At 47.3% G+C, this 25,000-nt stretch overlaps 1 protein-coding gene across 1 annotated transcript in view; it reads left to right on the top strand.

Moving 5' to 3' along the window:
* The window catches only part of LOC106591129 (protein diaphanous homolog 3), a 667,062-nt gene that overhangs the window by 218,257 nt on the left and 423,805 nt on the right, over nucleotides 1-25,000 (top strand). The window contains exons 6-9 of the mRNA XM_082963749.1: nucleotides 11,605-11,679; nucleotides 13,469-13,538; nucleotides 22,376-22,512; nucleotides 24,221-24,326. Of these exons, the coding sequence (XP_082819875.1) occupies nucleotides 11,605-11,679; nucleotides 13,469-13,538; nucleotides 22,376-22,512; nucleotides 24,221-24,326 (388 nt within the window). The remainder of the gene's footprint in view (nucleotides 1-11,604; nucleotides 11,680-13,468; nucleotides 13,539-22,375; nucleotides 22,513-24,220; nucleotides 24,327-25,000) is intronic.

The raw sequence follows: 25,000 nt of genomic DNA, 5'->3' as shown, positions 1-25,000 counted from the left end.
TTAGCATGTCTTGGAGGTATGCTAACCTCCCCTGTTATTGTAATGGTGAGAGGTTAGCATGTCTTGGAGGTATGCTAACCTCCCCTGTTATTGTGATGGTGAGAGGGTAGCATGTCTTGGGGGTATGCTACCCTCCCCTGTTATTGTAATGGTGAGCGGTTAGCATGTCTTGGAGGTATGCTAACCTCCCCTGTTATTGTAATGGTGAGAGGTTAGCATGTCTTGGAGGTATGCTAATCTCCCCTGTTATTGTAATGCTGAGCGGTTAGCATGTCTTGGAGGTATGATATTTGTGTGTCTGTAACTTTCTCACTCATCATTATTCACGATTCATTCAGGATTATTCGTACTCACGGTAGCGTCCACATTCATGTAGAAGAGTTTAGATGATTGCCTTTGCAGTCCACTACTGCATGTAGATTGGTCTGTTGGTCAGAGTGCTGGGGGGGGCAGCAGGAGAGTTGGACGGTCCAGGTGGGTCGTCCTGCTGCTCCCCGGGCTGAAGGACAAACTAATCCCATCTGTGGATCAGCTGATTATATTCCTGTGAACAAATCCCCTCTGTGGATCAGCTGATTATATTCCTGTGAACTAATCCCCTCTGTGGATCAGCTGATTATATTCCTGTGAACTAATTCCCTCTGTGGATCAGCTGATTATATTCCTGTGAACTAATCCCCTCTGTGGATCAGCTGATTATATTCATGTGAACTAATCCCCTCTGTGGATCAGCTGATTATATTCCTGTGAACTAATCCCCTCTGTGGATCAGCTGATTATATTCATGTGAACTAATCCCCTCTGGATCAGCTGATTATATTCCTGTGAACTAATCCCCTCTGTGGATCAGCTGATTATATTCCTGTGAACTAATCCCCTCTGTGGATCAGCTGATTATATTCCTGTGAACTAATCCCCTCTGTGGATCCACACACACCTCTCCACTGAGTGTCACCTATATGAAAAAATATATTTCATTGAGCTGAGGTGAGATGCAGGTCTGGGGTCTGTGTTGAATGTTAATGACAGGTCTGGGGTCTGTGTTGAATGTTAATGACAGGTCTGGGGTCAGTGCTGAATGTTAATGACAGGTCTGGGGTCTGTGCTGAATGTTAATGACAGGTCTGGGGTCTGTGCTGAATGTTAATGACAGGTCTGGGGTCTGTGCTGAATGTTAATGAGACAGGTCTGGGGTCTGTGTTGAATGTTAATGACAGGTCTGGGGTCTGTGTTGAATGTTAATGAGACAGGTCTGGGGTCTGTGTTGAATGTTAATGAGACAGGTCTGGGGTCTGTGTTGAATGTTAATGAGACAGGTCTGGGGTCTGTGTTGAATGTTAATGACAGGTCTGGGGTCTGTGCTGAATGTTAATGAGACAGGTCTGGGGTCTGTGTTGAATGTTAATGACAGGTCTGGGGTCTGTGTTGAATGTTAATGAGACAGGTCTGGGGTCTGTGTTGAATGTTAATGAGACAGGTCTGGGGTCTGTGCTGAATGTTAATAAATATATTTATAATAAAATAATACTAATTAATAATAACAACAATCAGGATGTGTGTAATGGTGTAAATACAGATGGACCAACTCCGTGCTTCAGCCTATGGGGACTTAGCTTCAGCCTATGGGGACTTAGCTTCAGCCTATGGGGACTTAGCTTCATCAGTTGGGCGACAGCTCCTAATGCCTATTGGCTAGATGACTGGTCTGATATGGTAATCATTTTAACATCATTTTTACTCAAATGTTATTTTGCTAATTTCTGGAGGTGCAAATGATATTTTAGATTGTGTCGGCATCATTTTATTTTTCATACGTTTTGAAGTAGAATATCCTTTTTAAAAAAGTCACCAAACTGAGCTTTTTCGGTTCTTCTACATACAAATGATCCCAGGTCGGACCCCGGACTCCCTAAACAAGGGGACAGGAAGTGGTCAAACTCTGTTTAATACATGTTCAGAATGATCCTGTTTCCCTAAAAGGACGATGGTCATGACTTTCTGACTTGAAAGTGGAGGTTAACATGGTGCCAGACAATTAGTCTGTCAACCAGTTAGTCATGGGATTTATTGTATTTTAGCTTTAAGTCATCCAAGTTGTCATTAATATCGTCCCTGTGCTCAAACGGATATTCAATGTTATTTTTTTTTTACCCATCTACCAATAGGTGCCCTTCTTTGTGAGTCATTGGAAAACCTCCATGGTCTTTGTGGTTGAATCTGGGGTTTGAAATTCACTGCTGGACTGAGGGACCGTACAGATAACTGTATGTGTGGGGTACAGAGATGAGGTAGTTATCCAGAAATCATGTTTAACGCTGTAGTTGAACTCAGTGACTCCATTCAACGTATTATAGATGTTTCTATTGTGTTATTGACTGTACGTTTGTTTATTCCATGTGTAACTCTGTTGTTGTTGTTGTTTTCGTAGCACTGCTTTGCTTTATCTTGGCCAGGTCGCAGTTGTAAATGAGAACTTGTTCTCAACTGGCCTACCTGGTTAAACAAAGGTTAAATAAAATAAATACAAATAAATAATGTGACGTTAGCAAATGTATTTAAGCTTGTAATAACAAAGGGGTTGAAAACCGATTAACTCAAGACATTTCAGCTTTTCAAACAGAATTCCACTTTGACATTATGGGGGGGGGGGGGGGGGTGGAAGGAGAGACTGATGGTCCTCCTCTGGGGGGGGTGGAAGGAGAGACTGATGGTCCTCCCTCTGGGGGGGGGAGGTGGAAGGAGAGACTGATGGTCCTCCCTCTGGGGGGAGGTGGAAGGAGAGACTGATGGTCCTCCCTCTGGGGGGAGGTGGAAGGAGAGACTGATGGTCCTCCCTCTGGGGGGAGGTGGAAGGAGAGACTGATGGTCCTCCCTCTGGGGGGAGGTAGAAGGAGAGACTGATGGATAGATGGAGGGATGGAGGGATAGAGATCAGATTCTTCCTCGTTGCAGGGAAAGTAAAGTGTCTCCTGATTATTCCGTTCCTCCAACGCTCGTTCCTACGCTCTGCTGATTTATCAATTACTGGCCCTTCTCCTTGACCTGATTCAGGGCCCGAGGAAATAAAACTATTCAACGCCTCCTGTTATGTCAGAAGTCCTCTGTTTTTTTAATGAAACATCAATATTGTAATTAGCGTATTTTCCTTGATGTGCATCATTAAATGTAGATTCACATTCTCATTCACATTCTCCTCTGTTCTCTCCTCTCTCCTCTGTTCTCTCCTCTCCTCTGTTCTGTTCTCTCCTCTGTTCTCTCCTCTCTCTCCTCTCCTCTGTTCTCTCCTCTCTCCTCTGTTCTCTCCTCTCCTCTGTTCTCTCCTCTCCTCTGTTCTCTCCTCTCTCTCCTCTCCTCTGTTCTCTCCTCTCCTCTGTTCTGTTCTCTCCTCTGTTCTCTCCTCTCTCTCCTCTCCTCTGTTCTCTCCTCTCTCCTCTGTTCTCTCCTCTCCTCTGTTCTGTTCTCTCCTCTGTTCTCTCCTCTCTCTCCTCTCCTCTGTTCTCTCCTCTCTCCTCTGTTCTCTCCTCTCCTCTGTTCTCTCCTCTCCTCTGTTCTCTCCTCTCTCTCCTCTCCTCTGTTCTCTCCTCTCCTCTGTTCTCTCCTCTCTCCTCTGTTCTCTCCTCTCTCTCCTCTCCTCTGTTCTCTCCTCTCTCCTCTGTTCTGTCCTCTCCTCTGTTCTGTCCCCCACAGCCGTTAGGGTCTAATATATATGGATGGCCTTATTATTCTTTAAACAACACAACCAAAGCCTCAAACTGAATTGCCTCGTTAAATAAAGGTTCAATGAAACATAAATAAAAGCAGATGATGTCATCTGACCTGTGTCTTCCCCCGTGCGCCCTCCTTTTGACAGATTCACTCCAGAGCAGAGCTGGGCAGCTCCTCCCTCTGCAGTTTGGCTTCAGCTTCAGATCACTTGCTGACATTGTTGATTAGAAGTGCACAAGTCCTGCATCCTAATATGGCGAGATATCTCTCTCTCTCCCTCCCCCCCCACTTCTCTTTCTTTCTTTCTTTCTTTCTTTCTTTCTTTCTTTCTTTCTTTCTTTCTTTCTTTCTTTCTTTCTTTCTTTCTTTCTTTCTTTCTTTCTTTCTTTCACCTTCGCTCTCTCCATCTCTCTCCTCTCTGCGTCCACCTTCTCTCTCTCCATCTCTCTCCATCCCTCTCCTCTCTGCGTCCACCTTCTCTTTCTCCATCTCAATTCAAATGGCTTTATTGGCATGGGAAACATATTTTTCCATTGCCAAATCAATTGAAATAGACAATAAACAAACTGAAATAAACAGTTAACATTACACTCACAAAAGTTTCAAAAAAATAGAGACATTACAAATGTTATTTTACGGCCTATATACAGTGTTGTAACAATGTGCAAATAGTTAAAAGGGAAAATAAATAAACATAAATATGGGTTGTATTTACAATGGTGTTTGTTCTTCACTGGTTGACCTTTTCTTGTGGCAACAGGTCACACATCTTGCTGCTGTGATGGAACACTGTGGTATTTCACCCAATAGATATGGGAGTTGATCAAATTTGGATTTGTTCTTTGTGGGTCTGTAATCTCAGGAAAATATGTCACTCTTATATGGTCATACTCTCTCTGTCTGGCTTGCTCTCTCTCTCTGGCCCTCTCTCTCTCTCTCCCTGGCCCTCTCTCTCTCTCTCTCTGGCCCTCTCTCTCTCTCTCTGGCCCTCTCTCTCTGGCCCTCTCTCTCTCTCTCTCTCTCTGGCCCTCTCTCTCTCTCTGGCCCTCTCTCTCTCTCTGGCCCTCTCTCTCTCTCTCTGGCCCTCTCTCTCTCTCTCTGGCCCTCTCTCTCTGGCCCTCTCTCTCTGGCCCTCTCTCTCTCTCTCTGGCCCTCTCTCTCTGGCCCTCTCTCTCTCTCTCTGGCCCTCTCTCTCTGGCCCTCTCTCTCTGGCCCTCTCTCTCTCTCTGGCCCTCTCTCTCTCTCTCTGGCCCTCTCTCTCTCTCTGGCCCTCTCTCTCTCTCTCTGGCCCTCTCTCTCTCTCTGGCCCTCTTTCTCTCCCTGGCCCTCTCTGGCTCTCTCTCTCTCTCTGGCCCTCTCTCTCTCTCTGGCCCTCTCTCTCTCTCTGGCCCTCTCTCTCTCTCTGGCCCTCTCTCTCTCTCTGGCCCTCTCTCTCTCTCTGGCCCTCTCTCTCTCTCTGGCCCTCTTTCTCTCCCTGGCCCTCTCTGGCTCTCTCTCTCTCTCTGGCCCTCTCTCTCTCTCTGGCCCTCTCTCTCTCTCTGGCCCTCTCTCTCTCTCTGGCCCTCTCTCTCTCTCTGACCCTCTTTCTCTCCCTGGCCCTCTCTGGCTCTCTCTCTCTCTCTCTCTGGCCCTCTCTTTCTGGCTCTCTCAATTCTATTCAATTTAAGGACTTTATTGGCATGGGAAACATATGTTAACATTGCCAAAGCAAGTGGAATAGTCAATAAACAATACAAGTTAACAGTAAACATTACACTCTCAAAAGTTCCAAAAGAATGAAGACATTTCAAATGTCATACACTGCTCAAAAAAATAAAGGGAACACTTAAACAACACAATAACTCCAAGTCAATCACACTTCTGTGAAATCAAACTGTCCACTTAGGAAGCACCACTGATTGACATTAAATTTCACATGCTGTAGTGCAAATGGAATAGACAACAGGTGGAAATTATAGGCAATTAGCAAGACACCCCCAATAAAGGAGTGGTTCTGCAGGTGGGGACCACAGACCACTTCTCAGTTCCTATGCTTCCTGGCTGATGTTTTGGTCACTTTTGAATGCTGGCGGTGCTTTCACTCTAGTGGTAGCATGAGACGGAGTCTACAACCCACACAAGTGGCTCAGGTAGTGCAGCACATCCAGGATGGCACATCAATGCGAGCTGTGGCAAGAAGGTTTGCTGTGTCTGTCAGCGTAGTGTCCAGAGCATGGAGGCGCTACCAGGAGACAGGCCAGTACATCAGGAGACGTGGAGGAGGCCGTAGGAGGGCAACAACCCAGCAGCAGGACCGCTACCTCCGCCTTTGTGCAAGGAGGAGCAGGAGGAGCACTGCCAAAGCCCTGCAAAATGACCTCCAGCAGGCCACAAATGTGCATGTGTCTGCTCAAACGGTCAGAAACAGACTCCATGAGGGTGGTATGAGGGCCCGACGTCCACAGGTGGGGGTTGTGCTTACAGCCCAACACCGTGCAGGACGTTTGGCATTTTCCAGAGAACACCAAGATTGGCAAATTCGCCACTGGCGCCCTGTGCTCTTCACAGATGAAAGCAGGTTCACACTGAGCACGTGACAGACGTGACAGAGTCTGGAGACGCCGTGGATAACGTTCTGCTGCCTGCAACATCCTCCAGCATGACCGGTTTGGCAGTGGGTCAGTCATGGTGTGGGGTGGCATTTCTTTGGGGGGCCGCACAGCCCTCCATGTGCTCGCCAGAGGTAGCCTGACTGCCATTAGGTACCGAGATGAGATCCTCAGACCCCTTGTGAGACTATATGCTGGTGCGGTTGGCCCTGGGTTCCTCCTAATGCAAGACAATGCTAGACCTCATGTGGCTGGAGTGTGTCAGCAGTTCCTGCAAGAGGGAGGCATTGATGCTATGGACTGGCCCGCCCGTTCCCCAGACCTGAATCCAATTGAGTACATCTGGGACATCATGTCTCGCTCCATCCACCAACGCCACGTTGCACCACAGACTGTCCAGGAGTTGGCGGATGCTTTAGTCCAGGTCTGGGAGGAGATCCCTCAGGAGACCATCCGCCACCTCATCAGGAGCATGCCCAGGCGTTGTAGGGAGGTCATACAGGCACGTGGAGGCCACACACACTACTGAGCCTCATTTTGACTTGTTTTAAGGACATTACATCAAAGTTGGATCAGCCTGTAGTATGGTTTTTCACTTTAATTTTCAGTGTGACTCCAAATCCAGACCTTCATGGGTTGATAAATTGGATTTCCATTGAATATTTTTGTGTGATTTTGTTGTCAGCACATTCAACTATGTAAAGAAAAAAGTATTTAATAAGATTATTTCTTTCATTCAGATCTAGGATGTGTTGTTTAAGTGTTCCCTTTATTTTTTTTAGCAGTATATTATGTGCAAATAGTTAAAGTACAAAAGGGAAAATAAATAAGCATAAATATGGGTTGTATTTACAATGGTGTTTGTCTTCACTGGTTGACCTTTTCTTGTGGCAACAGGTCACACATCTTGCTGCTGTGATGGAACACTGTGGTATTTCACCCAGTAGATATAGGAGTTTTCAAAATTGGATTTGTTTTGTAAGTCTTTGTGGATCTGTGTAATTTGAGGGAAATATGTGTCTCTAATATGGCCATACATTGGGCAGGAGGTTAGGAAGTGCAGCTCAGTTTCCACCTCATTTTGTGGGCAGTGTGCACATAGCCTGTCTTCTCTTGAGAGCCAGGTCTGCCTACGGCGGCCTTTCTCAATAGCAAGGCTATGTTCTCTCTCTCTCTCTCTCTCTCTCTCTCTCTCTCTGTGTCTCTGTCTCTCTCTGTATCTCTGTCTCTCTCTCTGAAGGGTGTGAACTAGGGCTGGGCGATATATCGATATAAAAAATATATCGATATATTTTAAATGTGATATGAAATTAGACCATTTCGCATATATCGATATAGTTCAAATTTGCGCTTTGATCCTTGCTCCAAGCAAGCTGCAGACCCGGAGCTCTCTGCGCTGCTCCCCGCGCCCCGCCCCTCCTCTTTCATGCACAGAGGGGGGAGGGGCAGGAACAGACACTTCAACAAACATGGAGGAAGCAACAGCGTCTGCGGAGCGTTTTGAGGAGGAATTGGTTAGTAAAAGAAAAAGCATTGGTTCAGTAATTTGGAGATGGTTCGGATTCAAAGTATCAGATGAGCAACAAAATCACGTTATATGTAGGCAGTGCCATAAAAAAGTTACAGCCAGGGGTGGAAGCACTACAAATCTTTTTCACCACCTAAAACAGTGGCACAAACTGCAATAGAAAGAGTGTGTGAAACTGCGCGCTGCAGAAGCCCCAGCCGCAAGCCGTCGACAACCCGAAAAAGCTCCAGCCCCGAAACAAAGCTCACTGCAAACTTCATTTTCCCGCAGTGTGCCTAATGTCTACCTCAAGACAGCATTACTGTTTATCAAAGTAAAAAAAGAGGGGGAAAATGTTTATTGAGTTGATAGTCTGTTTCTTGTGCAACTGGTTGAGGCTGTTCAGATAAGAAATTGAGTTAACAAAAAGCAAATGGTAATCTCAGGCTGATGTTTAAAAAACATTTTCTCAAACTGAGCACTTTATTTTGTTCTTTATTTATATATAATTTCTGCCCTTACTAGGGTTTGTCATATTTTATTATTTTGTAATGTTCGTTATTTGCAACTGTGGATTTGTTAGAAAGGAGAAGAAATCTGTAATTTGATTTTAATAAGCCATTTAAAGTTGTCAAACTAAAAAAAAGTTGACTTTTCTCATAAATATATATAATATTTATTTCAGAAAAAGATGGGCCTATTTTATTTTATAGGCTATTTTTGTTTAAGATATTTTTATTTATTTAAATGTGCACCTTATGGAGCTTTGATTTCAAAAAAGGTACTCCTGTTGTTCTACAGTGTTTATGTTTACATGTTGTTGTTATTTGAACAGCTGAGCATTTAATCTGAACCAGGTGAAGAGCCCTGTTTATTATTTATTCATTTCATTTTTCAACTGTTCACTGAAATAGCCGGTTTCAATAAAACTACTTGAGACATGTCATATCTGGCTTTGACTTTGACTGAACATTTGCTCTCACTTTGCGGAAAAGATATCGGGATATATATCTTATATGGATATTCAGCCTAAATATATCGGGATATGACTTTTGGTCCATATCGCCCAGCCCTAGTGTGAACCCAGAACTAGCCCCATTGGACATAATTGACGCTGCTCTTCATATATTAGTTTTCAGAACAAGACTTGAAGAACTCCGAGGCTGAAAGGGACAGACCTCACACTGTGCCATCACGTTTGTTTTTGAAGGTTTGGAGTGCCAGGGTAAATCCTCTGTGAGAAGTTGAAAGTGACTTGAAAGAAGTATGGATCAGCCTCCTAGCAGGGAGGATTATGTCTGTCTGTCTGTCCTTCCTGTCTGTCCTCCCCTCAGCTCTGAAACCTCTGAATCACACATGATATACCCTCTCAAACAGACTAAGCTATGTGTAATAAACAACTTAGAGAAATAACAGCTTTGGGAATTCATTTATTTTCTCCTCAATTATAGACGAGGGAATAGCAATATTATTAGATGTGTTTCCCCACAGGGGGATTGAGTGGCTGAAAGGAGAGAGCGAGGTTTTTTTTTTGGAAGGAAATGTGATTTAAATGGACTCAGATCAGCGGGTTTCATCCATGGGTTCCGTCGGGAGAAGTTCTCCTCCGCCTGTCTGAATGTGCTGACGTTTTAATAGGTTCAGAACAAACACAGGCCAGCCACTCCACATTTGGTTTTCATCATGTTTTTAACACGTCGTCCTTGCTCTTTAGTCTAGTATGCATAGGTGGCGGTGTGTCCCAAATGGAACATTTCTGTTCTATGTAGTGCACTAGTTGAGACCAGATACAGTTACCATCTAGTCCAGTTGTTACCAAGCAGGGGGTACAAGGATCCCTGGGGGTACCTGACCTATTTATAGAGGGTACAAGGATCCCTGGGGGTACCTGACCTATTTATAGAGGGTACTAGGATCCCTGGGGGTACCTGGCCTATTTACAGAGGGTACTAGGATCCCTGGGGGTACCTGGCCTATTTACAGAGGGTACTAGGATCCCTGGGGGTACCTGGCCTATTTACAGAGGGTATGGGGATCCCTGGGGTTACCTGGCCTATTTACAGAGGATACGAGGATCCCTGGGGGTACCTGGCATATCTACAGAAGGTATGAGGATCCCTGGGGGTACCTGGCATATCTACAGAGGGTATGAGGATCCCTGGGGGTACCTGACATATCTACAGAGGGTACGAGGATCCCTGGGGGTACCTGACCTATTTAGAGGGTACTAGGATCCCTGGGGGTACCTGGCCTATTTACAGAGGGTACTAGGATCCCTGGGGTTACCTGGCCTATTTACAGAGGGTATGAGGATCCCTGGGGTTACCTGGCCTATTTACAGAGGATACGAGGATCCCTGGGGGTACCTGGCCTATCTACATCGGGTACTAGGATCCCTGGAGGTACCTGGCCTATTTACAGAGGATACGAGGATCCCTGGGGGTACCTGGTATATCTACAGAGGGTACGAGGATCCCTGGGGGGTACCTGGCATATCTACAGAGGGTATGAGGATCCCTGGGGGTACCTGACATATCTACAGAGGGTACGAGGATCCCTGGGGGTACCTGGCCTATCTACATCGGGTACTAGGATCCCTGGGGGTACCTGGCCTATTTACAGAGGATACGAGGATCCCTGGGGGTACCTGGTATATCTACAGAGGGTACGAGGATCCCTGGGGGGTACCTGGCATATCTACAGAGGGTATGAGGATCCCTGGGTGTACCTGACATATCTACAGAGGGCACGAGGATCCCTGGGGGTACCTGGCCTATCTACATCGGGTACTAGCATCCCTGGGTGTACCTGGCCTATTTACAGAGGATACGAGGATCCCTGGGGGTACCTGGCATATCTACAGAGGGTACGAGGATCCCTAGGGGGTACCTGGCATATCTACAGAGGGTATGAGGATCCCTGGGGGTACCTGACATATCTACAGAGGGTACGAGGATCCCTGGGGGTACCTGGTCTATCTACATCGGGTACTAGGATCCCTGGGGGTACCTGGCCTATTTACAGAGGATACGAGGATCCCTGGGGGTACCTGGTATATCTACAGAGGGTACGAGGATCCCTGGGGGGTACCTGGCATATCTACAGAGGGTATGAGGATCCCTGGGGGTACCTGACATATCTACAGAGGGTACGAGGATCCCTGGGGGTACCTTGCCTATCTACATCGGGTACTAGCATCCCTGGGTGTACCTGGCCTATTTACAGAGGATACGAGGATCCCTGGGGGTACCTGGCATATCTACAGAGGGTACGAGGATCCCTAGGGGGTACCTGGCATATCTACAGAGGGTATGAGGATCCCTGGGGGTACCTGACATATCTACAGAGGGTACGAGGATCCCTGGGGGTACCTGGCCTATCTACATCGGGTACTAGGATCCCTGGGGGTACCTGGCCTATTTACAGAGGATACGAGGATCCCTGGGGGTACCTGGCATATCTACAGAGGGTACGAGGATCCCTGGCATATCTACAGAGGGTATGAGGGTCCCTGGGGGTACCTGACATATCTACAGAGGGTACGAGTATCCCTGGGGGTACCTGGCCTATCTACATCGGGTACTAGGATCCCTGGGTGTACCTGGCCTATTTACAGAGGATACGAGGATCCCTGGGGGTACATCAGGGGTACTCTGGGCAGAGCAGAATTCAGTTGGTGGTACAGTAACCCAAAAAGGGAACCACTGCTCTCGTCCATCCAGTGACCATAGATAAGGTGTAAAACGACCACTTTGGATAAAAATAGGTTTATTTATTTCTGAGCTGTTTTTCTTCCTCCCCCAGCTGGGTGCAGAGCTTTGGCCACGAGGGTCTGGGACTGCTGCTGGACATCCTGGAGAAGCTGCTCCACAAGAAACAGTAAGAACACACACTGACTGTATACACACACACTGACTGTATACACACACACACACTGACTGTATACACACACACACACACTGACTGTATACACACACACACACACACTGACTGTATACACACACACTGACTGTATACACACACACTGACTGTATACACACACACTGACTGTATACACACACACACACACACTGACTGTATACACACACACTGACTGTATACACACACACTGACTGTATACACACACACACACTGACTGTATACACACACACACACTGACTGTATACACACACACACACTGACTGTATACACACACACACACACTGACTGTATACACACACACTGACTGTATACACACACACACACTGACTGTATACGCACACACTGACTGTATACACACACACACACACACTGACTGTATACACACACACTGACTGTATACACACACACTGACTGTATACACACACACACACACTGACTGTATACACACACACTGACTGTATACACACACACTGACTGTATACACACACACTGACTGTATACACACACACACACACTGACTGTATACACACACACTGACTGTATACACACACACTGACTGTATACACACACACACACACTGACTGTATACACACACACTGACTGTATACACACACACACACACTGACTGTATACACACACACTGACTGTATACACACACACACACACACTGACTGTATACACACACACTGACTGTATACACACACACACACACTGACTGTATACGCACACACTGACTGTATACACACACACACACACTGACTGTATACGCACACACTGACTGTATACACACACACACACACTGACTGTATACGCACACACTGACTGTATACACACACACACACACTGACTGTATACGCACACACTGACTGTATACACACACACACACACTGACTGTATACACACACACTGACTGTATACACACACACACACACACTGACTGTATACGCACACACTGACTGTATACACACACACACACACTGACTGTATACACACACACACACACTGACTGTATACACACACACACACACTGACTGTATAAACACACACACACACACTGACTGTATACACACACTGACTGTATACACACACACACTGACTGTATATACACACACACACACACACACACACACACACACACACACACACACACACACACACACTGACTGTATATACACACACACACACACACACACACACACACACACACACACACACACACTGACTGTATATACACACACACACACACACACACTGACTGTATATACACACACACACACACACACACACACACTGACTGTATATACACACACACACTGACTGCATACACACACACTGACTATATATACACACACACACACACACACACACACACACACACACACACACACACTGACTGTATATACACACACACACACTGACTGTATATATACACACACACACACACACACAATGACTGTATATACACACACACACACACACACACACACTGACTGTATATATACACACACACACACTGACTGTATATATATATATACACACACACACACACACACTGACTGTATACACACACACACACTGACTGTATACACACACACACACACACACTGACTGCATTAACTCAATGTAGAAACATCACCACATGTTCAATATAAATGTTCATCTCGTTTCTCTCTCTCTCTCCCATGCGCTCTCTCTCTCTCTCACTCCCTCAATATCCCTCTCTCCTCTCTGTCTGTTGTCTCTGTAGCCAGGATAAACCTGACAAGAAGAGCCAGCATAAAGTCATCCAGTGCCTCAAAGCCTTCATGAACAACAAGGTAATGTAGCTAATCATTCATGAACAAGGTAATGTAGCTAATCATTCATGAACAAGGTAATGTAGCTAATCCCTCAGGAACAACAAGATAATGTAGCTAATCATCCATGAACAACAAGGTAATGTAGATAATCATTCATGAACAAGGTAATGTAGCTAATCATTCACAAACAACAAGGTAATGCAGCGAATCATTCACAAACAACAAGGTAATGCAGCGAATCATTCACAAACAACAAGGTAATGTAGCTAATCATTCACGAACAAGAAGGTAATGTAGCTAATCATTCACGAACAAGAAGGTAATGTAGCTAATCCCTCATGAACAACAAGGTGTATCCTACTCTGTCCTCTCTAATGCAATAGAGAGATGTGTAAACTATCTACACATCCAACTCCTAACGAGCAGCGTTAGGCCACACACACACACACACACACACACACACACACACACACACACACACAACACATCCACATTAGCGTGTGTTAGGTGATCTCCCCCACTGAGGGCCTCTTCAACAGGTTAAGGATGAAATAGACTCCAGAAGGCTGTGAGCTCTGAGGGGATCCTGCTCCTACCGTTCAGCTCTACACCAGAGAGAGAGAGACGTTCTCCCAGGCCTCTCAGGGAGGCTGTAGCGGACCAGACGTTCTCCCAGGCCTCTCAGGGAGGCTGTAGTGGACCAGACGTTCTCCCAGGCCTCTCAGGGAGGCTGTAGTGGACCAGACGTTCTCCCAGGCCTCTCAGGGAGGCTGTAGTGGACCAGACGTTCTCCCAGGCCTCTCAGGGAGGCTGTAGTGGACCAGACGTTCCAGTGCTGCGTTTCAACTGAAGCACCACACATATGATCACGCTGGCTGGTTCCATGTGTTGGACCAGGACTCATAGAACCCTACACCCTCAGAGTAGAGGAGGACCCTACATCCTCTGAGTAGAGGAGGAGGACCCTACACCCTCAGAGTAGAGGAGGAGGACCCTACATCCTCTGAGTAGAGGAGGAGGACCCTACACCCTCAGAGTAGAGGAGGAGGACCCTGCACCCTCAGAGTAGAGGAGGAGGACCCTGCACCCTCAGAGTAGAGGAGGAGGACCCTGCACCCTCTGAGTAGAGGAGGAGGACCCTACACCCTCAGAGTAGAGGAGGAGGACCCTGCACCCTCAGAGTAGAGGAGGAGGACCCTGCACCCTCAGAGTAGAGGAGGAGGACCCTGCACCCTCAGAGTAGAGGAGGAGGACCCTGCACCCTCAGAGTAGAGGAGGAGGACCCTGCACCCTCTGAGTAGAGGAGGAGGACCCTACACCCTCAGAGTAGAGGAGGAGGACCCTGCACCCTCAGAGTAGAGGAGGAGGACCCTACACCCTCAGAGTAGAGGAGGAGGACCCTGCACCCTCAGAGTAGAGGAGGAGGACCCTGCACCCTCTGAGTAGAGGAGGAGGACCCTGCACCCTCAGAGTAGAGGAGGAGGACCCTGCACCCTCAGAGTAGAGGAGGAGGACCCTACACCCTCAGAGTAGAGGAGGAGGACCCTGCACCCTCAGAGTAGAGGAGGAGGACCCTGCACCCTCAGAGTAGAGGAGGAGGACCCTGCACCCTCAGAGTAGAGGAGGAGGACCCTGCACCCTCAGAGTAGAGGAGGAGGACCCTGCACCCTCTGAGTAGAGGAGGAGGACCCTGCACCCTCTGAGTAGAGGAGGAGGGACCCAAAAGCCTCAGTATTGATGAAGTCCTCTATTTGTCCTAATACCATGGAAACAGACAGTGGACTAGAGTCACCACGGATGCCACCAAGGATCATCTCTTGTCTGGGAGAGTAGGAAGGTGTCCCACTGCTGAATTGGTTCTGGTACTCCCTGTCCCTTCTGAAATAATTCTTAACCCTGGACTTATTCCACATTTTGTTGTTACAGCCTAAATTCAAAATAGATTAAATAAATACAAAATCTCTCACCCATCTATACACAACACACCATAATAACAAAGTGAAAACACATTTCTAGATAATGTTTGCACATTTATTGAACATGAAATACAGAAAATGTATTTACGTAAGTATTCACACCCCTGAGTCAATACGTTGTAGAAACAGAGTACCGTGGAAACAGACTACCGTGGAAACAGAGTACCGTGGAAACAGAGTACCGTGGAAACAGAGTACCGTGGAAACAGAGTACCGTGGAAACAGACTACCGTGGAAACAGACTACCGTGGAAACAGAGTACCGTGGAAACAGAGTACCGTGGAAACAGAGTACCGTGGAAACAGACAGGAGGATGTTTGGCAGCGATTTACAGCTTTCTGTGTAAGTCTGAGATATTTTCACATCTGGTTTATGCAACGTTCTTTTCAAAATTCTTCAAGCTCTGTCAAATTGGTGGTTGTTCATTGCTAGGCAACCATGTTCTGGTTTTGCCATAGATTTTCAAGTAGATTCACAGTAAAAAAGTATTCAGACCCTTTGACTTTTTCAACATTTTGTTACGTTACAGCCTTATTCTATATTTGATTAAATATAATTTTCCCTCATCAATCTACACACAATTCCCCATAATGAATATAAAAATCGGTTTTTAGAATTTTTTGCAAATTTATTAACAATTTAAAACAAAATATCAAGTTTTCGTAAGTATTCAGACCCTTTACGTTCAGATACTTGTCCCAAAGCCACTCCTGCGTTGTCTTGGCTGTGTGCTTAGGGTCATTGTCCTGTTGGAAGGTGAACCTTCGACCCAGTCTGAGGTCCTGAGCTCTCTGAAGCAGGTTTTCATCAATGATCTCTCTGTTCTTTGCTCCGTTCATCTTTCCCTCGATCCTGACTAGTCTCCCAGCCCCTGCTGCTGAAAAACATCCCCTCGGCATGATGCTGCCACCACCATGCTTCACCGTAGGGATGGTGCCAGGTTTCCTCCAGACGTGATGCTTGGCATTCAGACCAAAGAGTTCACTTAAACCTAACCTTAACCACACTGTTAACCTTAATGCCTAATTTTAAATTAAGACCAAATGGCACATTTTTGTTTTCATACATTTTTACAATATAGCCGTTTTGAATTTGCAGCTGGCCTATCTAAGGGGAAATCACTCAGTTCTGCCTGCAGGACAAGAGTCATGACGACAAACGTCAACCTAGACAAGAGTCATGACGACAAACGTCAACCTGGACAGGAGTCATGACGACAAACGTCAACCTGGACAGGAGTCATGACGACAAACGTCAACCTGGACAGGAGTCATGACGACAAACGTCAACCTGGACAGGAGTCATGACGACAAACGTCAACCTGGACAGGAGTCATGACGACAAACGTCAACCTGGACAGGAGTCATGACGACAAACGTCAACCTGGACAGGAGTCATGACGACCAACGTCAACCTGGACAGGAGTCATGACGACCAACGTCAACCTGGACAGGAGTCATGACGACCAACGTCAACCTGGACAGGAGTCATGACGACCAACGTCAACCTGGACAGGAGTCATGACGACCAACGTCAACCTGGACAGGAGTCATGACGACCAACGTCAACCTGGACAGGAGTCATGACGACCAACGTCAACCTGGACAGGAGTCATGACGACCAACGTCAACCTGGACAGAAGTCATGACGACCAACGTCAACCTGGACAGGAGTCATGACGACCAACGTCAACCTGGACAGGAGTCATGACGACCAACGTCAACCTGGACAGGAGTCATGACGACCAACGTCAACCTGGACAGGAGTCATGACGACCAACGTCAACCTGGACAGGAGTCATGACGACCAACGTCAACCTGGACAGGAGTCATGACGACCAACGTCAACCTGGACAGGAGTCATGACGACCAACGTCAACCTGGACAGGAGACATGACGACCAACGTCAACCTGGACAGGAGACATGACGACCAACGTCAACCTGGACAGGAGTCATGACGACCAACGTCAACCTGGCCAGGAGACATGACGACCAACGTCAACCTGGACAGGAGTCATGACGACCAACGTCAACCTGGCCAGGAGACATGACGACCAACGTCAACCTGGACAAGAGTCATTCTTCTTGTATTACTATTTTAATTGTATTTTATATATTTTTAACTCTCTCGTAAGAAAGTATTTCACGGTAAAGTCAAGACCCGTTGTCTTTTAGCGCATGTGACAGATAAAATTGGATTTGATTTATTTGATTAGAAACGTGTGTAGCCTCTATATCTTTACTTTAAATGATGATAAATGCCGTTTGGGGATGCAGCCTCAGCCACTCAGGGAGGAGGTGTCGTCGTCTGGCACACCGCTCCTCGTCTCCTCTCGCTGTAAGGTCTTGTGTAATCCTGTTGCCACAACAGGTGCCAAGCGCCTCTTTTACCCACGGGCACCGACTCACAGACCTTGCCCTCGCCTCCTGCTGCATCTTGGGATACGCCTCGCCCACAGCGCCTGCGGAGGCTGCCAGACAGGTGTTCCAAACCAGCTGTCAGTGTCTTTCCCCCTCCCTTCCTCCTCCGCTCCCTCTTCCTCCCTCCCTTCCTCCTTCCCTCCCTCTCTTTCTCTTTTTCCCTCCCTCCCTTCCTCCTTCCCTCCCTCTCTTCCTCTTTCCCTTTTTCCCTCCCTTCCTCTTTCTCCTTCCCTCCCCCTCTTCCTCCTTCCTTCCCTCCCTCCCTCTCTTTCTCCTCCCCTCCCCCTCTTTCTCCTTCCCCTCCCTCCCCTCCTCCTTCCCTCTCTCCCCTCCTCCTTCCCTCTCTCCCCTCCTTCCCTCTCTCCCCTCCTCCTTCCCTCTCTCCCCTCCTTCCCTCTCTCCCCTCCTCCTTCCCTCTCTCCCCTCCTCCTTCCCTCCCTCCCTCCCTCCCTCCCTTGTAGTTATTATTATAACTCAGTTGATTAATAATAAACTACATCAATCTGACTCCACTATTATGTGAGTAAATCCTTTAGCCCATAAACGGATACTGATGAATCTAGCCAGCTTGAGAGTCTACGCGTCAACACTCGGGAATTCTCTAAAATGACATTGGGAGGGAGGGCTTATCATAGAGAAAATAACATTAAATTCTCTGGGAACAGTTCTGGTGGACATTCCTGCGGTCAGCATGCCAATTGCACATGCCCTCAGCTTGAGACATCTGTGGTGTTGGGTTGTGTGATGAAACTGACAATTTTTTTACAGTGGCTTTTTATTATCCCCAGCACAAGGTGCACCTGTGTAATGATCATGCTGTTTAATCAGCTTCTTGATATGCCACTCCTGTCAGGTGGATGGATTATCTTGGCTAAGGAGAAATGCTCACTAACAGGGATGTAAACAGAAATCAGTTTTTTGTGAGTATGGAACATTTCTGGGATATTTTATTTTAGCTCGTGAAACATGGGACCAACACTTTGAATGTTGCGTTTATATTTTTGTTCAGTACATTTGGGAAAAGCCATTTTGAATCAACAGGCCGGGCTGGCGTAAGCAACTGGCCAGATGCGAGTATCACCTCTGTGTTCCACTACCCTCTCTTTCTCGCCAAATGAAACGAGGAGGGAAATGTGTTTAGTGTCTTTCCTTCCCTTCATCCCTCCCTTCTCTCTCCTCTTCATCCCTCCCTTCTCTCTCCCCTTCATCCCTCCCTTCTCTCTCCCCTTCATCCCTCCCTTCTCTCTCCCCTTCATCCCTCTCTCCCTCTCTCTTCCCTTCATCCCTCCCTCTCTCGTCCCTTCATCCCTCCCTCCCTCTCTTCCCTTCATCCCTCCCTTCTCTCTCCCCTTCATCCCTCTCTCCCTCTCTCTTCCCTTCATCCCTCCCTCTCTCGTCCCTTCATCCCTCTCTCCCTCTCTTCCCTTCATCCCTCCCTTCTCTCTCCCCTTCATCCCTCCCTTCTCTCTCCCCTTCATCCCTCCCTTCTCTCTCCCCTTCATCCCTCCCTCCCTCTCTCGTCCCTTCATCCCTCCCTCCCTCTCTCTCCCCTTCATCCCTCCCTCTCGCGTCCCTTCATCCCTCCCTCACTCTTCCCTTCATCCCTCCCTCTCTTGTCCCTTCATCCCTCCCTTCTCTCTCCCCTTCATCCCTCCCTCCCTCTCTCGTCCCTTCATCCCTCCCTCCCTCTCGTCCCTTCATCCCTCCCTTCTCTCTCCCCTTCATCCCTCCCTCCCTCTCTTCCCTTCATCCCTCCCTTCTCTCTCCCCTTCATCCCTCCCTCCCTCTCTTCCCTTCATCCCTCCCTTCTCTCTCCCCTTCATCCCTCCCTCCCTCTCTCGTCCCTTCATCCCTCCCTCCCTCTCGTCCCTTCATCCCTCCCTTCTCTCTCCCCTTCATCCCTCTCTCCCTCTCGTCCCTTCATCCCTCCCTCCCTCTCGTCCCTTCATCCCTCCCTTCTCTCTCCCCTTCATCCCTCCCTTCTCTCTCCCCTTCATCCCTCCCTCCCTCTCTTCCCTTCATCCCTCCCACTCTCGTCCCTTCATCCCTCCCTTCTGTCTCCCCTTCATCCCTCCCTCCCTCTCTCCCCTTCATCCCTCCCTTCTCTCTCCCCTTCATCCCTCCCTCCCTCTCTCTTCCCTTCATCCCTCCCTCCCTCTCTTCCCTTCATCCCTCCCTTCTCTCTCCCCTTCATCCCTCCCTCCCTCTCTCGTCCCTTCATCCCTCCCTCCCTCTCGTCCCTTCATCCCTCCCTTCTCTCTCCCCTTCATCCCTCCCTCCCTCTCGTCCCTTCATCCCTCCCTCCCTCTCGTCCCTTCATCCCTCCCTTCTCTCTCCCCTTCATCCCTCCCTTCTCTCTCCCCTTCATCCCTCCCTCCCTCTCTTCCCTTCATCCCTCCCTCCCTCTCGTCCCTTCATCCCTCCCTTCTCTCGTCCCTTCATCCCTCCCTTCTCTCTCCCCTTCATCCCTCTCTTCCCTTCATCCCTCCCTCCCTCTCGTCCCTTCATCCCTCCCTTCTCTCGTCCCTTCATCCCTCCCTCCCTTCTCTCTTTCCGTCGTTCCTGCTCTCTTCTGTTTCCGTCCTTATGAAGACAGGAGGAAACAGAAGGATGGTGTTTTCTCTGGTTAGCAGGCCTGCCTCGCTGTGCTGTCCAGACCAAACACACTATTACTGCAGCAACCTTTTTAATTGTCTTCTTTATCAAAACAAAGTCTGGCAACACAATTCAATCCACATTCTTTAAGACGGGCTTAATTAATCATTGTGGGCAAATGAAAGACTTCCTGAAATAATAAAGCATTGTAAAACATTTCACATTACGGATATGCTAATTCGACTAACTTGAAATTAGATTTTGATATGTTATGTTTATCTTGAATCCTCAGAGTTTTCTGAGAATAGGAGCATCGAGTGTCTGATCCCTGGCAAGACTGGCGGTGTTCCTCACAGCATATGGTCATAATGGTTAATAAACGCTTCTCACTTAAGATGGTGTGCATTCACAGCTGTCGTTACCCCCCCCCCCCCCCTCTCCACACACACACACACACACACACACACACACACACACACACACACACACACCAATCCTCAATGGCCCTCAAGCTCTTTCCTACCACACAGCCTGCCGATCGGACTGACACCTCTAACTGTGAAGTGAAGGGAATACAATTCATATTCAATGTATTGACCTTTACTATTGAGGAGTAATATAGTACATCAAATATACACAAGACTGTTACAAAATCAGTTACAACTCTCACACACACACACACACACACACACACACACACACACACACACACACACACACACACACACAACACACACACATAAAATAACAAAATGTGTTGTTTATTCGGTTGTGTTTCTCTGTCTAAATGATGTCTTCATAAACAGCTTCTGTTGTTGTTGTTGTGTTGGGATGTTTCTATGTTAGAACCAGTCTGACTGTTCTCCAGGCTATGGGACTACATCAGGAGAGAGATACAGTCGTTCTGGTGTTGTTACCCTCCTCTCCCTCCATGTTAGAACCAGTCTGACTGTTCTCCAGGCTATGGGACTACATCAGGAGAGAGATACAGTCGTTCTGGTGTTGTTACCCTGGGTGGGCAATGTCTTTACATTCCAGTTTTAATGATGGCTGTGTTATCTGCTGTGTTAAACAATGTCTTCAAATTCCAGTTTTAATGATGGCTGTGTTATCTCCTGTGTTAAACAATGTCTTTAAATTCCAGTTTTAATGATGGCTGTGTTATCTCCTGTGTTAAACCAGAAGCTGTGGGGTTCTGTTGGGAAACTCTTCCAGCACGACATGTTATAGATCTCTCTATGTGTGAATGGTTAACATATCAGTTATCTGTCCTGTCTGATTCCAGTATGGTTAACATATCAGTTATCTGTCCTGTCTGATTCCAGTATGGTTAACCTATCAGTTATCTGTCCTGTCTGATTCCAGTATGGTTAACATGTCAGTTGTGTGTCCTGTCTGATTCCAGTATGGTTAACATGTCAGTTGTGTGTCCTGTCTGATTCCAGTATGGTTAACATATCAGTTCTGTCCTGTCTGATTCCAGTATGGTTAACATATCAGTTCTCTCCTGTCTGATTCCAGTATGGTTAACATATCAGTTCTGTCCTGTCTGATTCCAGTATGGTTAACATATCAGTTCTGTCCTGTCTGATTCCAGTATGGTTAACACATCAGTTCTGTCCTGTCTGATTCCAGTATGGTTAACACATCAGTTGTGTGTCCTGTCTGATTCCAGTATGGTTAACACATCAGTTGTGTGTCCTGTCTGATTCCCCTATGGCTGCTTAATGTATTAACTGTTGTGTCTGTCCCTTCTTGGATGGTTTGGAGAGTCTCCTGTCAGGGTTATGTGTCCGTGGTGTTGATGGCAGTACAGAGTGGTTTGTGTGTCTATGTGACGTGTAATCTGTTGTCTGGTTCTAGTATGGTTTGGAGCGTATCCTGGGAGAGGAGAAGTGTTTGTCCCTGTTGGCCCGAGCTATCGACCCCACCCAGCCCGCCATGATGACCGACGTGGTCAAGCTGCTGTCGGCCATCTGCATTGTGGGCGAGGAGAACACGTACGTCCCCAGCCCTGCTTCACTCTGCCCTGACTTTCTCTAGCCAATCTCTCCTCCATCACCCATGTTATATATCCTCTGTTCTCCTCTACCTCTCCTCCATCACCCATGTTATCTATCCTCTGTTCTCCTCTACCTCTCCTCCATCACCCATGTTATCTATCCTCTGTTCTCCTCTACCTCTCCTCCATCACCCATGTTATCTATCTCCTGTTCTCCTCTACCTCTCCTCCATCACCCATGTTATCTATCCTCTCTTCTCCTCCACCTCTCCTCCATCACCCATGTTATCTATCCTCTGTTCTCCTCTACCTCTCCTCCATCACCCATGTTATATATCCTCTGTTCTCCTCTACCTCTCCTCCATCACCCATGTTATCTATCCTCTGTTCTCCTCTACCTCTCCTCCATCACCCATGTTATCTATCCTCTGTTCTCCTTCACCTCTCCTCCATCACCCATGTTATCTATCCTCTGTTCTCCTTCACCTCTCCTCCATCACCCATGTTATCTATCCTCTGTTCTCCTTCACCTCTCCTCCATCACCCATGTTATCTATCCTCTGTTCTCCTTCACCTCTCCTCCATCACCCATGTTATCCATCCCCTGTTCTCCTCCACCTCTCCTCCATCACCCATGTTATCTATCCTCTGTTCTCCTTCACCTCTCCTCCATCACCCATGTTATCCATCCCCTGTTCTCCTCCACCTCTCCTCCATCACCCATGTTATCTATCCTCTGTTCTCCTCCACCTCTCCTCCATCACCCATGTTATCTATCCTCTGTTCTCCTCCATCACCCATGTTATATATCCTCTGTTCTCCTTCACCTCTCCTCCATCACTCATGTTATCTATCCTCTGTTCTCCTCCACCTCTCCTCCATCACCCATGTTATCTATCCTCTGTTCTCCTTCACCTCTCCTCCATCACCCATGTTATCTATCCTCTGTTCTCCTCCACCTGTCCTCCATCACCCATGTTATCTATCCTCTGTTCTCCTCCATCACCCATGTTATCCATCCTCTGTTCTCCTCTACCTGTCCACCTCTCCTCCATCACCCAGAGCTCTATGGGTAGTAGTGCACTTCTTAGGGAATAGGGTGCCATTTGGGACATTTTGTTAAAATCCTCTCCTTCTCTTCCTCTGAGTAACACTTTTCAGGGGAAACGTGACATCAGATCCCCAATCATTATCATACAGATACTGTGGGAGTCCCTCCAAAAATCTGATTCTTAATGTGTTTTCTAAGAAGGAACGGCACTACGAGGTGGAAGAGCTTCAGAACGCACGACTAAACGCTGAATGAATCAACAAACTAAAGAAAGCACAGCCAACAACAGAAAGAAAGACAGTTGGCAGAGAGCTGGAGTCGTAGACAGAAAGACAGTTGGCAGAGAGCTGGAGTCGTAGACAGAAAGACACTTGGCAGAGAGCTGGAGTCGTAGACAGAAAGACACTTGGCAGAGAGCTGGAGTCGTAGACAGAAAGACACTTGGCAGAGAGCTGGAGTCGTAGACAGAAAGACACTTGGCAGAGAGCTGGAGTCGTAGACAGAAAGACAGTTGGCAGAGAGCTGGAGTCGTAGACAGAAAGACAGTTGGCAGAGAGCTGGAGTCGTAGACAGATGGAGAAATCCCCTAGGTGAATGCGTTGTAATCATTTCAGCCGTTTGTGTGGCCGGTCATGCGTTTTGTTTTTCCATTTAGTCTGGAGAAGGTCCTTGAAGCCATCACCACAGCAGGAGAACACAGGGCCACGGAGAGGTTCAGTCCAATCGTAGAAGGACTCAGAGATCGCTCCGTCCAATTACAAGTAAGTGCAAAGGGGTCCTTACTCGCTGCTAGAACCAGGGTCCCAAATGGCATCCTATTACCAATGTAGTGCACTGCTATTGACCAGAGCCCTATGGGTCAAAGTAGTGCACTATATAGGGAATAAGGTACCATTTGGTAGGCTGCTAGAATCAGACACTCAGCGTTGTTGTTTTCAAAGCCAAAAAAGAAAAGATATGAGGAAGGAAATAGTATGAAATGATTACATGACTGCTTTTTATTCACAGAAAGTGTTCTAAATGTTGGGTACTATACAGATTCACCTTGTCCTACAGTAGTCAGCCCTCTCTCTCTGTTTCTCTGTCTCTCTCTCTCTCTGTCTCTCTCTAAGTCTCTCTCTGTCTCTCTCTCTCTGTCTCTCTGTCTCTCTCTCTCTCTGTCTCTCTCTAAGTCTCTGTCTCTCTCTCTGTCTCTCTCTCTCTCTGTCTCTCTCTCTCTCTGTCTCTCTCTCTCTCTGTCTCTCTCTCTCTCTGTCTGTCACTCTGTCTCTCTCTGTCTTTGTCTCTCTCTCTGTCTCTCTCTCTGTCTGTCACTCTGTCTCTCTCTGTCTTTGTCTCTCTCTCTGTCTCTCTCTCTCTGTCTGTCACTCTGTCTCTCTCTGTCACTCTGTCTCTCTCTGTCTTTGTCTCTCTCTCTGTCTTTGTCTCTCTCTCT

The sequence above is a fragment of the Salmo salar genome, chromosome 17, assembly GCF_965601325.2.
Source record: "Salmo salar chromosome 17, fSalSal1, whole genome shotgun sequence".
NCBI classification, from domain to species: domain Eukaryota; kingdom Metazoa; phylum Chordata; class Actinopteri; order Salmoniformes; family Salmonidae; genus Salmo; species Salmo salar.
This window is presented reverse-complemented; position numbering and strand designations above follow the sequence as displayed.